The sequence below is a fragment of the Myotis yumanensis genome, unplaced genomic scaffold, assembly GCF_028538775.1.
Source record: "Myotis yumanensis isolate MYYU_CA2020_CCGP unplaced genomic scaffold, mMyoYum1.0.hap1 SCAF_5, whole genome shotgun sequence".
Classification (NCBI taxonomy): domain Eukaryota; kingdom Metazoa; phylum Chordata; class Mammalia; order Chiroptera; family Vespertilionidae; genus Myotis; species Myotis yumanensis.
The window spans coordinates 37,977,711-37,992,358 of NW_027223756.1; the positions used below are offsets into that span (position 1 = coordinate 37,977,711).

The 14,648-nt window shown below is 43.1% G+C and overlaps 1 protein-coding gene across 1 annotated transcript in view; it reads right to left on the minus strand.

Moving 5' to 3' along the window:
- The window catches only part of UIMC1 (ubiquitin interaction motif containing 1), a 78,234-nt gene extending 66,214 nt beyond the window's left edge, over positions 1 to 12,020 (minus strand). Inside the window, exons 1-2 of the mRNA XM_070415093.1 lie at positions 11,872 to 12,020; positions 5,898 to 6,052 (exon numbers count right to left, since the gene is read on the minus strand). Coding sequence (XP_070271194.1) covers positions 5,898 to 6,044 — 147 coding nt within the window. The 5' untranslated portion in view covers positions 6,045 to 6,052; positions 11,872 to 12,020. The remainder of the gene's footprint in view (positions 1 to 5,897; positions 6,053 to 11,871) is intronic.
- Positions 12,021 to 14,648: the final 2,628 nt, after the last annotated feature.

Here is a 14,648-nt window from a genome sequence, read left to right on the forward strand (position 1 = left end):
GTATAGTACAGCTGATTTTAATTTGAAGTGCACATACCCCAATTTAGTTAACATTCTTAAAAGGGTAAACAGATACTAAAAGCAAAACAAATGCTGTAAGATTCAAGAAACTATTCTCTAAAAGAGGGTGAGAGGGGGCAAGAAGGGGTTGTAGCCAGGAGTGTATCTTCCTACTTCCAGGAAACCAAAGACTTTTATCCGACCGAAACACTTAAAAGTGACAACTGAGAATCTTGAAAATGGGGAATTGAAGATTGAAAAAAACAAGAATAAACAAATCCAATTCATCAACTGGTCCCACAGACTGTTTTGGCACTGACAAAATCCAACTGGTTACTGACCCTTGTGGGCATCTTCTTTCAGGCAGTCAGGTAGATGCTCCAACTAGTATGTATCAAAGAAGTGATTTTATGACACAGCAGACTTTTTGTAGTCTCTTATATAAATGTGCTTCTTATAATGTAAGTCTACAAGCTTTAGAGAGGAATGGTTTGAGATGAGTGAATTTCTTATTTTATTACCATACTATATTAAGTACTTTTCATCTAGAGACATTGTATAAATGTTAAAAGATTAGCTGGTGTCCAACTGATGTAGCTCAATGAATGACCATCGACCTATGAACCAGGAGATCACAGTTCAATTCCCAGTCACAGCACATGCCTGGGTTGTGGGGCTTTGATCCCCAGTAGGGGGCATGCAGGAGGCAGCCAATCAATGATTCTCTCTCATCATTGATGGGTTTTTTTTCTCTCTCTCTCTGTCTCTCTCCCCCTCACCCTTCTTCTCTGAAATCAATTTTTTAAAAAATTTTAAATATTAGCTAGTAATTAATACACAACATTTTTGTCACAAAATAGAAGCTTTTTAAAGTAAGAGTAATAATAATATAGTTACCATATATTGCATATCATTATGTGCCAAGCCCTCTATATACATTACCTCATTTAATTCCTCTCAAAATTCCTGTGTGAAGAATATCACTGAGGCTCAGTAAGTGTAAGGTCAGGAAAAACTAGCTCTACCCAACCATAAAACTCCAAATATTTTCTTTTCCTTTGGATTTTTTAGTGTTATTTTGTTAACATGAGAAAAATGTAAGAGAAGAAGACAATAGGGTTATCAACATAAGTCCGTTAGCTTTACTCTTCTGCCATCCTGAACATTTACAATGTCAGTTATCATTTACTGAAGTACCACGCTAGAAAATTTTACTTACTTTATTCATAGTCCTCACAACAATCCTACCGAGTATTACTAGTCATATATATAATAAAAAGTCCAGAAAGGTCACATAGTTAGTAAATGGCAATTCAAACACAATGGCAAGGTTTTCAAAAGCTCATCTTTGATCTCTTAAATTAGAACCTTGATGAGAGTAAGAATGAAATTGATCAGAGCAAGTAACTACACAGCAAAAGCAAGCTATGATGAAGCCCCAGTGATGTTGGCTTTGTGCCATTATCTTTATGTTTAAAAACAACAAGATAGTTCCTGGCTTCTTTTGCACCAGGAACTAGAACATTTTCTTAAAGAAATATTCAAATAAAACAGCACCAACAAGTAAAACCTGATACAGATATTTTTTGAGAATGCCTACTGGTATAGGCCAAGCATTATTGTTAAGTGTTACAGATAAATGTTAAATGTTACAGATAAAGAATTCCTGCCCTCTAGGAAATCATGGTCCAGTGATCAAGGCAGAAAAGCACAATGGCAATTTCAAAACAGTATAACAACTAATACTACAGAAGTAAGCATAGGTTCTATGGAAGCACAATAGATGGCCAATTGACCCAGTCTTGGAAAATCTGCAAGGATCCCCAAAGGAATTAATATCTAAACTGAAGAACAAATTGGAATTAGCACTGTCAGTAGTACAAAGAGCAAAAGAAGTATCAAATAATTAATTCAATTTTCAACTTTCAAGACCAAATAAGTGTGTTCCTGGATGACTATACCATTTACTCATTTATATTCTAAAACAAAACAAAAAAGTCTTTAAAAAATGCACAAAAATACCAAGACATGAAAAGAACATGAAGAGTATATTAAATATGAGTTGGTAGGACAGTTTTATGAGCAAGTGCTAGTAAATCTTAAAGAACAGATCATTCCTTTATTATCTAAACTGCGGTAGGACATAAAAAAACAATAAAAAGCTTCCTTTCTATATTATAGCAGAAATCTGAAACTAATATCTGATATAGTAAAAAAAAAAAAAAGACAATTATATAAAAATCAATGCCACTAGGAATACAAATGCAAAACTCATAAATGATATGAAAAAGTAAATTCTATATTATGTTAATGTAATACATCATGACTAAGTAAAATTTTCTCCAGAAAAAAAAAAAAAAATTTTCTCCAGAAATGCAAAAATGTTCCAACATTAGACAATGTATTAATGAACTATATATTAATTGATTAAAGGAGGAAAACTATGCCATCATCTTGCTAAATAATGAAAAGTTATTTGATTAAACATCCATTCCTAAAAATACTAATAGAAAATAAGCAATTAAAGGATATTTCTATAATCTACACTAATAAAAGAGAAACATGGTAATTAGCGTACGACCGCTACCCTTCCCATTGGCTAATCAGCATATCCTTATGCAAATTAACTGTCAGCCAAGATGGCGGCCAGCAGCCAGGCAGCTGGAAGCTAACAGGAGGCTTGCTTGCTGTGGACTCCAACATTCCCGCCGGCCTCTGAGCTTCAGTCGGAAACATAGTAACATTTATAGAAGATAAACAAAACTCCAGAAACCTCCTGTCAGTCAGCGGGATCTCAGAGCTGGAGTCGCAACATTGTTTCGAATACAGAAAACCAAGGCCAGAAACCTGCTTTCAGCCGAGCCTGAGAGAGAAAGCCGGCTCTCAGCTCCAGTGACAGCCATAGAAGGTAAATAAATGCCAGAATAAAAAAAAAGAAAAAAAGGAGAGGTTTGGAGCTTCAGTCGCCCGCCAGCCTGAAAACAGCCCTCAGCCCCTCACCCAGACTGTCCAGGCACCCCAGTGGGGACCCCCACCCTGAAGCAACAAGATGGCGGCTAATTTGCATACTGAAGGCGGGCGGCAGCAGGCAAGGCTGTCTGCGGTCTGGGACCCGGATCTGTGACCCTGCCGGGCGGGATCAGCGGAGCCGCGAGGCCTCCCGGCACCGGGATCAGCGTGGCAAGGGGCAACGCCCAAACGCCCTGAATGCCTTGCGGCTCTGTGTGTGACAGGGGGCAGTGCCCCAACCCCCTGATCAGCCCTGCTCTGTGGGTGATAGAGGGCGGCGCCCCAACCCCCTGATTGCCCTGCGGCTCTGTGTGTGACAGGGGGCAGCGCCCAAACCCCCTGATTGCCCTGCTGCTCTGTGTGTGACAGGGGGCAGCGCCCCAACCCCCTGATCAGCCCTGCTCTGTGGGTGATTGAGGGCGGCGCCCCAACTCCCTGATTGCCCTGCGGCTCTGTGTGTGACAGTGGCGGCGCCCCAACCCCCCCACGGGCCCTGCTCTATATGAGACGGGGTAGAGCCATACCTCCCCATCGGCCCTGCCCTGAGTGTGACAGGGTGTGGCGCCTCAACTACCCCCCCCCCCCACACGGGCCCTGCTCTGTATGTGACAGGGGGGAGCTCCTCAACCCCCTGATTGGCCCTGCTCTGTGTGTGACAGGGGGCAGCTCCCAACCCCCTGATCGGCCCTGCTCTGTGCATGACACGGGGAGCTCCCAAAACCCCCGATTGACCCTGCTCTGTGTGTGACAGAGTACGGAGCCTCAACCCCTCTGATGGTCCCTGCTCTGTGTGTGACAGGGGGCAGCACCCCAACCCCCTGATCGGCCCTGCTCTGTGCATGACAGGGGGGAGCTCCCAAAACCCCTGATTGGCCCTGTTCTGTGTGTGACAGGGGGCAGCTCCCCAACCCCCTGATGGGCCCTGCTCTGTGTGTGACAGAGTACGGAGCCTCAACCCCCCTGATGGTCCCTGCTCTGTGTGTGACAGCGGGCAGCGCCCCAACCCCCTGATCGGCCCTGCTCTGTGCATGGCAGGGGGCAGCGCCCCAACCCCCTGATCGGCCCTGCTCTGTGCGTGGCAGGGGGTGGCGCCCCAACCTCCCCATCCGCCCTGCTCTGTGCATGACAGGGGGCAGCACCCCAACTCCCCAATCGGCCCTGCTCTGAGCCCGACCAGGGGCTGCACCTAGGGATTGGGCCTGCCCTCTGCCACCCAGGAGCAGGCCTAAGCCAGCAGGTTGTTATCTACTGAGGGGTCCCAGACTGCGAGAGGGCACAGGCAGGGCTGAGGGACCCCCTCCCCCCCCCCCCCCCCAGTGCACAAATTTTTGTGCACCGGGCCTCTAGTAAATATAATATAGAAATAAGAAACAAATAACAAAACATCAGAATACTTCCACAATTAAATTCAAAACAAAGATGTACTCTATCACTGATAACAATTAACATTATTTTGGAGGCTATAGTCAATGCAATGAAACAAAAAAATTAGCTGTAAGTACTAGAAAGGAAGAAAGAAAATGATCATTATTAGCAGATACAAGTGCCTACCTAAATAACCCAAGATAATGACTGAACAATTATTCCAAAAATATGTGACAGATCAATGGAACAAAATTTTAAAATCTAAAAAAAAAAAAATGTATAGGCAAGATTTTAATTTATAATAAAGATAAAATTTCAAATCTTTGGGAAAAGGTAGATTATAGAAAAATGTTGGCAGAAGTGCCTAACCACTAAGACTCAGTTTTGCAACATATATATGTATACTGTTTAGACATAAATATAACTATGGTAGAATCGTAAGGGAAAGCATGGAAAGATAAAACAAATACAGTGGTTACCTTTACAAGGGTAAAAAGGGATGCAATTGGGGAGGGTCACACTAAATCAAGAGGGCTTCTAAGATGGTGAATACAGGTGCTCAGATTATTTTTTTAACTATGCATTTACATTTTATGCCACTCTCCTACATGTGTGACATATCTGACAATTTTTAAAAATTTTAATGAGATAGAGCTACACATGCTGTTACAGAAAGATCTCCAAGAAATGTTAAGTGGAAAAAGCAAAACAGTCTGTGTAGCACGATTTCTATTCTATAAAAGTTTTTATTGATGGTATATGCGTGAAGTTTTTTTTTTCCTGGAAGAATACAAGAAACATACACTGACTAAGGTATACATCTTCATTTCATACCTTTCTATAATGTTTTGTTTTCAAACAGTTTTTATTCTGTTTTGATTTAGCATTATATAACTTTTTAGAAATTTTATATCTGTGTGTGGTAGAATTGATGGGTTGCTTTGTTTTCTTCTTTATACTTTTACATCTTTAAAAAATAACTATTTGACAAAACCCTAATTAAAAACTGTACCATGAGGAAATTTTAAAAATATATATCCAATAGAGTTAGGAAAAAAATTCTCAATCTTTCTGATTATTAAAAATATTTAACTTTTTGATCATCAAATAGGGAAAATTTTAATAGTGACAATAGTCTTAGCAAGGGGACAAGAAATGAACGGCTGATAAGAATATAAGTAAGACTAGACTGTGAAGGTTCTGATAGAGTAAACCATATTAAAGTTCTAAACTGATCTTGTAGGTATTACAGTCACAAATTTTTAAGCAATCAAGTACAAAAATATAAAATCTGAAATCTTAAAGTTGGAGTAAGCTAAGTGAAATGTAGAGAGAAAAAGCTGAAGGCACAGAAGCAAGTTCAGAGTCTACTGCAAGAACTCAAATAACAGATGATCAAAATGAAACAGAGTAAAAATTGCAAGGTCTGGCAAGCTGGCATTAAGGTTTAGTCACAACACAAACCAGTCTTGGGTAAGAAGGCCTAGTTTGAGACCTAGAGCTTCACACTTCAAAATACTAACCTCTCCATCACTATCAGATATCACAATGAATGCATCCTCCAGTTTACGCTTCCTCCTCACATTGACAGGACTGGAAGTTTCTGCATCTTTCTTCTCCAAGTTCTGAGCTTCAGACGCTTCTTTAACTTTTTTCTTTCTCCGTGGCATCCTTCTGTCTGAAATACACCGTCAAATAATTCATTCAAAGTATAAGTTTTCTAGCCCTAGCCGGTTTGGCTCAGTGGACAGAGTGTCGGCCTGTGGACTGAAAGGTCCCGGGTTCAATTCTGGTCAAGGGCACATGCCCAGGATGTGGGCTCCATCCCCAGTAGGGGGTGTGCAGAAGGCAGCTGATCAATGATTCTCTGTCATCATTGATGTTTCTATCTCTCCCTCTCCCTTCCTCTCTGAAATCCATAAAAATATATATATTTTTAAAAGTATGTTTTCTAGATGCTATTTGTAATTTAATCATATAAAAGAAAAAGATGCTCATCTAATAGAAATAAAACTGGGTATCTAAACTTTTCCACTCCTCTTTAATGAAATTTTAATAGGAATAATACGACAAATTATCCTAGTTCCTTAAACATTGACTTAGATCACTGGTTTTCTTGACTGCATATTATAATTTATCTAAAAAGATTTTTAATATCAATGCCTCAACCTGATAAAAATATCATACTTAAAGATAAAAGACTGAATGTTTTCTCCTTAAGATAGGAATAAGACAAGAATGTCTGTTTTCATCCTTTCTATTGAACTTTATACTGAAAATTCTAGGCAGATCAATTATTCAAGAAGAAATAAAACACACCCAAGCTGAAAAGGACATAATCTTATAATTTTTTAAAAATCCACAAAATACTATAATGAACAAGTTCAGCAAGATTATACAATACAAGGTCAATATACAAAAAACATTAGCAATGAACAATCCAAAAATGAAATTTGAAAAATTCAAATTCTAACAGCTTAGGAATAAATTTAATGAAGTAAGTAGATGATTTGCAAATGGAAACTTTAAAATCCCTGATGGCTTTTTTGGGGAAATAAACAAGCTGATCCTAAAATTCACACGGAAACAGAGGGTCCCAGAATAGGCAAAACAATCTTGAAAAAAGTGAAATAATTTTAAGGAATCACATCTCAATTTCAAAATTTACCACAGCCCTAGCTGGTTTGGCTCAGTGGATAGAGTGTCAGCCTATGGACTGAAGGGTCCCGGGTTCAATTCCAGTCAAGGGCACGTGCCGGGCTGTGGGCTCGATCCCCAGTAGGGGGTGTGCAGGAAGCAGCCGATCAATGACTCTCTCTCATTATTACTGTTTCTCTCTCTCCCTCTCCCTTTCTCTCTAAAATCAATTTTTAAAAATATTTTTTTTTAAATCTTACCACAAAGGTAGTTAACAAGACACTGGCACACTGACACAAGGATAGACAAAAATTGATGGTAAGACAAAAATTGATGGTACAGAACTGAGAATCCAGAAAACACCCACAGATTGTCAATTTTCAACAAGGATGCCAAAATACTTGAATGGAGAAAGTATAGTCTTTTCAACAAATGTAGATATCCACATACAAAAGAATGAAACAGGACCTCTACCTATCATATACAAAAAATTGCAAGAAATGGAATTAGGTTCTTAAGAGAAACATAGGCATAAATTTTTGAGATCTTGACTAGGAAATGGTTTGTTAATTATGACATCAAAAGCATAAGCAACAACAACAAAAATAAAGAAACTGGGCTTGGAATAGACCAAGATGGCGGCATAGGTAAACACCGGAGACTGCTGCCGCAAACAACCACTTCAAAAATACAACTAAAAGACGGAACAGACATCACTCAGAACCACAGGAAGGCTGGCTGAGGAGAGACTCTTCAACTAGAAGGAAAGACAATAGCATACCGAGGCTCAGAGGAGGCGCAGTGTGGAAAATTTAAAGGTACGGAGGTGCACGTGGAGCCGGCTGGTGGCTGAGGGCGCAGTTGTCGTTTTTAATCAGGAGGGAGTCTCAGACTCTGAGCTCCAGATCCGGGCGAGTCTCTAGGGACTCAGACTCAAATGGGAGAAGCGGGATTGTCTGGCATCAGTTGGAACATGAGGGCAGCTTTCTCTCTGAGGTTTGCAGTGGTTGCTGGGGTTCTGAGAAGCAGAGCCTCTGAGAATGGGACTGAGAGCAGCCATAACCGCTCCCTCCGCCCGCCCTGTTGATCCCCTGCGACCCGACCCGCCCAAGCCCTGCGCAGAGCCATTTGCCGGATAGCCTCAGGCAAAGGCTAGATTAGCACTTCTCCAGAGGACAGAAGTTTTCCCGCGGCAGACACAGCTGATTCTCACAGCCAGTCGGCCTGGTGGTCAAATCCCTCTAGTATTAACTACAACAATCAACGCTTAACTAGAACAAGACTGCGCACAAAGACCACAAGGGGTGCACCAAGAAAGCATAAAAAATGCGGAGACAAAAAAACATGACAGAAATGGAGGATATAGAGCTAAAAAACGCAATTTTGAGGGCTTGCAATAATGTGCTAGAAGCTGCCAATAAACTTGATGAGAGCCTCACGAAAACTAATGAGACCCTCAATGCTATGATAAAGAACCAACTAGAAATTAAGCATACACAGACTGAAATAAAGAATATTATACAGACACCCAATAGCAGACCAGAGGAGCGCAAGAATCAAGTCAAAGATTTAAAATGCGAAGAAGCAAAAAACACCCAACCGGAAAGGCAAAATGAAAAAAGAATCCGAAAATATGAAGATAGTGTAAGGAGCCTCTGGGACAGCTTCAAGCGCACCAATATCAGAATCATAGGGGTGCCAGAAGATGAGAGACAGCAAGATATTGAAAACCTATTTGAAGAAATAATGGCAGAAAACTTCCCCCACCTGGTGAAAGAAATGGACTTACAGGTCCAAGAAGCGCAGAGAACCCCAAACAAAAGGAATCCAAAGAGGACCACACCAAGACACATCATCATTAAAATGCCAAGAGCAAAAGACAAAGAGAGAATCTTAAAAGCAGCAAGAGAAAGAGACTCAATTACCTACAAGGCAATACCCATACGACTGTCAGCTGATTTCTCAACAGAAACTTTGCAGGCCAGAAGGGAATGGCAAGAAATATTCAAAGTACTGAATACCAAGAACCTACAACCAAGATTACTTTATCCAGCAAAGCTATCATTCAGAATTGAAGGTCAGATAAAGAGCTTCACAGATAAGGAAAAGCTAAAGGAGTTCATCACCACTAAACCAGTACTATACGAAATGCTGAACGGTATCCTTTAAGAAGAGGAAGAAGAAAAAGGTAAAGATACAAATTGTGAACAACAAACATCCATCTATCAACAAGTGAATCTAAGAATCAAGTGAATAAATAATCTGATGTACAGAATGAACTGGTGATTGTAATGAATCAGGGACACAGAAAGGGAATGGACTGACTATTCTTGGGGGGGAAAGGGGAATGGGAGATGCGGGAAGAGACTGGACAAAAATTGTGCACCTATGGATGAGGACAGTGGGTGGGGAGTGAGGGCGGGGGGTGGGGCGGGAACTGGGAGGAGGGGAGTTATGGGGGGAAAAAAAAGAGGAACAAATGTAATCTGAACAATAAAGATTTAAGAAAGAAAGAAAGGAAGAAAGGAAGAAAGGAAGAAAGGAAGAAAGGAAGAAAGGAAGAAAGGAAGAAAGGAAGAAAGGAAGAAAGGAAGAAAGGAAGAAAGGAAGAAAGGAAGAAAGAAAGAAAGAAAGAAAGAAAGAAAGAAAGAAAGAAAGAAAGAAAGAAACAAACTGGGCTTTGTTTAAATCAAAAACCTTGCCCGGCCAATGTGGCTCAGTAGTTGAGCGTCAACCTATGTATGAACCGGGAGGTCACAGTTCGATTCCCGGTCACATGTGCCTGGGTTGTGGGATCAATCCCCAGTATGGGGCATTCAGGAGGCAGCCAATCAATGATTCTCTCTCATCACTGATGTTTCTCTCTCTCTCTCTCCCTTCCTCTCTGAAATTAATTTAAAATATATATTTTAAAAAACAACCACCTTTGTGCTTCAAACCATTATATCAAGAAATTGAGCCCTGGCTAAGTGGTGCAGTCAAGTAGGTTGGAGCATCATCCTGTACACCAAAAGGTTGCTAGTTTGGTTCCAGGTCAGGGCACATACCTAGGTCATGGTTCAATCCCCGGTTGGGGCCCATTTGGGATCACTGTTTCTCTCTCATATTGATGTTTTTCACTCTCTCTCCACCTTCCTCTCTCTAAAATCAATAAAAGGATCCTCGGGTAAGGATTTTTTTTAATTTTTATTGTTGAGAGTATTATAAATGTCCACCTTACTCCCCCCCCCCCCCCATTGCCCCCTCCACCTGGTTCCCACCCTGCCCCAGGTCTTCACCACCCTCCTGTGTCCATAGGTAAGATCTTTGGTTAATCTCTTCCCACTCCCCCACCCCCTTTCCTCTGAGATTCATGTCTGTTCCATGTTTCCATGCCTGATTCTACTTTATTCACCAGTTTATTTTGTTCATTAGATTTCTTGTTTATTTTGATTTTTAGATTCAATTGTTGATATTTACGTATTTATTGCCATTTTATTGTTCATATTTTTTATCTTTTTTCTCTACTTCTTCCTCTTCTTAAAGAATACCCTTCACTAGTTCATGTAATACTGGTTTGGTGGTGATGAACTCCTTTAGCTTATTCTTGCCTGGGAAGCTCTTTATCTGACCCCCAATTAGTGACCCCCAATAAATGATAGCTTTGCTGGGTAACCTTGGTTGTAGGTCGTTGCTACTCATCACTTTGAATATTTTTGGCCACTCCCTTCTGGCCTGCAAAGTGTCTGTTGAGAAATCAGCTGACAATAGTAGTAGTAGCTAATTAAACTGCTTTTCTCTTGCTGCTTTTAAGATCCTCTCGTCTTTAACCCTTTTGCATTTTTATTATGATGTGTCTTGGTGTGGGCCTCTTTGGTTTCATCTTGTTTGGGACTCTGTGCTTTCTTAACTTTTATGTCTACTTCCTTCACCAGGTAGAGGAACTTTTCTGTCATTATTATTATTATTAAACATGCTTTTATTGATTTTTATAAGCTGTTTTTATCACTATTTTACACGTTAGGAAACTTATTCAAAACCAAACAGTTGTTAACTTGGTAACTGACTATGTTGCGCATTGAAGCCCCATGTGTCTGATTCCAAACAGACCCTCTCTGATTGAATGACACAGCAATGCCTCCTCCCTGACGGGAAGAAATAAAGACGGAAGCATAAAGCTCCACCTCTGCTGGGTGTCGCCGACACCTCAGGAAGACCTGGCTACTACCGGACACGGAGTCCAGCTGCCGGACTCCAAGCCAGCTCTCCTCTGAGCCGGGTCCCTGACCGTCTGTAAACTGCCGGTTCCGCGAAGATGAACTAAACGCGCTTGTGGGAAAGGATGGTGCACAGAGAGGCAACAGTTCCGCTCAGGGGGCCTGGTAAATGACGACAAGGATGTCCAAGGGAAATCTTAGTTTTCCTGGCAAAATAGTGAATGCAAGGATCGCTCCCCGACAAAGCAGGAGCCCACGCGGGAGGGGCGAGAGCCGGCGGCCGTTACCCCGGCTCCGGGAGGGGCGGGACGCTGCCGCCTCCGGCTTCCGCGCGAGGACGACGCCCCCGGGAGGCGGGCGGGCGGGGAGCAAGAAATGCGAAGGGGACGCCGTGCAGGACGCAGGACGCACCCCCGGGGTGAGGGGGCGGGCCCGGCCCCGGGCGGAAGCCCACTGGCGGCCGAAGGGCCCACCCCGCGTGGGGAGGCGCCTGCCGGCGTCCCAAAGGGCCATCTCGGGAGTCCCGAGCGGCCCGACGGCGCGTCGCGCGGGCCCTACCCGTTTGTCAGAGGCGCCGCCGCGGGAGGAGCGGGCCGCGGACCCCGTGCGGGAGAGGCGGCGGGAAGGGGGCGGACTGGGTCGTGCGGAGGCGGCAGGTACTCACCGACCGGCCCTCGCGGCGGGGCCGAGCCCCTCCTCCCGGTGCGGGGGTCACGAGCGGCCGCACCACGTCAGGAGCTGGGGGCGGGCGAGCGGAGGTGCGCGCGAAGTTGGGCACTGCCCGGCGGACAGTGACGAAACCAACGAACACCGCGCGGGGGAAGCCACCGCCAGGACGTACCAACTGCGGGGGGGGGGGGAGCGCCGCCACCGGGTGCGCCCAGCCTCCGCCCTGCCGAGCTCTCGCCGTGTGCCGGTTCGCTGTGTTACCTCCTAGCCCTTGGCAGGAAACCTGAGTAGCACCGAGCCCGCAAAACACTCCCGTTAACCCTTCACAGTTCTCTCTGACAATCAAACCTCTTCCGGCCCTTTTGCGTGAACCTAGTTACACGGAAATTATCTGCTCACGTGACCGCTTGAAAACTCAGGGTAAATGTTACAATCTGGTCATTTCAGGGAGGGGGAAATCTGGGAAACTCTTAGGGATGTCAGGTGAAGTGTAACATCAGAACAGCCACTTCGGTGAAAATTTTTTTTTTTATGATAATCTTTTAAGTAGGTTTACTTTTTTGGGGGGTGAAATTTAAAATGTGCATGACCCAGCAATTTCATGTCTAAAACAATACAGAAACTGCTACAAGTGTACACAAAAAGACATGCTTATATTCAAGCCTGCTCCCTTCTAAAAAAATAAATAAAAATAACAGAAATGTCCAATACGACATGGATGATGTGATGTTTTCAAGATAAAATATTACAATGAAACTAATAAGTAGCAACATTTGATAGCTCATAGCATGAGTTACAGAAATGGCGACATGCCAACAAACTACACTGTAAAATATACGTACATTTAAAAGTACATAGAATAACAGTATATCCTGATTATGGAAAACCTATGTATAGAAAATGAACTACATGAATAGATGGACACACAATGTGATTATGAGGGCAGGAGGCAGGAGGGGTGGGAGCCAGGATGGATGGGGAGAGCGGATAAACAGGACTTCAGATCTGTCATGATGTTACCGGAAAGGGGACCTGGCCCTTAGTGGGTCTGCCGCAAGCTGGCCCAAAATGTGTGGGTCCTTGACTTCGTGCAAAAAAAACTTCATAACATTAATCCAGGTGATTTTGAGAGTATGTTTATTAAAGCTGAGGACCGTGAAACAAGGGCTTATGACAGAAAAAGCAACAGGAAAGCATAGGTAGGGCTGCTTTGGCTCTCTGGAAATACCATAAGAAATGAGCCTAGGTGGAGCTGCTTTAGCTCACTGGGAAGTCAGAGAAAAGGGGCTTTGGAGGCAGGTTCAGGGGTTTAGCCTGGGAGGAGCTGCTGCTGCCCATTGCTCCCCTGCTTGCAAGGCTCATGGGGACCCCTGGAGTTTAGGAGATGCACCCTTGTGGGGGAAGAAGAGCGGGGAGGGAAAGACAGAGGCATGCTCCAGGGAGGGGGAACTCATTCATTTTGGGATCTTCGTTTTGAGGTTTTTTAAAGACTGGGAGTTGAGGAGCAGTCTTAAGGAAGGATCTCAACAGAATATTCATCAGCTTTTCCAAGTGTACCCTTTCAGGCTCGGGGTCTCCACTGATTGGTTGGCACCAGGGGGGTCATTAGTCACTACAGCTGATCCTGGCGATGCCCACCTGGTTTTGCTGCTTTTCTGGGCCTGGTGTTTAAATACAACTTAGTCCTAGATGTTATCTCTAGGGAGATGACCTGTAGCTGGGGGTAAATTGCTCAGCCAGTTTGTTCAGCTGTCTCAGTTTCCCCATTCCACTTGCCAAGGAATTTTCCTAGGTTCTTACTATCCTGCCTCAATGATTTCTTTTTTAAAAAAGAAGAAACCTAAAAATAAACATAGCAAAGTGTTAACACTTGGGTAGTGGAACTATACATTAGTCTCAGTACTTTTTTGTAACATTTAATCAAGTCACCTACCTCCAAATGATCCTCCCAAATCTAGCTAAACCACTTTTTCATCTACCTCTTGTAACTCCAGTTCATTTCTCTTGCTTGGTTCCTCAGCTCCTGGGACTTTCAATCACCCATTATATAGTGCAGTTATCTGCTGCATATATCTATCTATAAGATTTGTTAGCTTTCTGAAGACATGATCCATTACATGGATTCCATGTAACCCTAGCAAGTAGCAAAGAGCCTGGCCAAAAGCAAACACTCAATACATGCTAATTGAACTGAAGTGTGAAGAAGGGAACCAAAAAAGTTTTCAATGCAGGGCCAGAAAGGTCTTTTTGGGGCATCCTATCTCAGAGAAGATTGGTGATGCAGTTGTTAGCAGCCATCTTGCAACCCTAAGGAGAGCCAGCCAATGGTAGGCAGCCTCTAAGACAGTGATTCTCAACCTTGGCTGCACATTAGAATCACCTGGGAATCTTTTTGAAATCCTGATTTCTTGGCCTCATCCTCCGGAAATTCTGTTTCTTTGTTATGGGGTGGGGCCACAACATTAGTAACAAAGAAACAGAATTTCCGGAGGATGAGGCCAAGAAATCAGAATTTTAAAAAGATTCCCAGGTGATTCTAATGTGCAGCCAAGGTTGAGAACCACTGCTCTAAGATGACCTCCACTTGTAATGGAGTGAAAAGCTATCTCTGTGACTCTATCTAAATTCTAGCTTGCATTTTTCCCATGGCCTTCAGGCAAATAGCTCCTGCAATAGATATGCTAACCATTATAGGAATTCTGCTGGAGGCTTGAGTGTTTGGAATAACAGGAATTCACCTTCAATTCCCAGTCAGAGCACATGCCCAGGTTG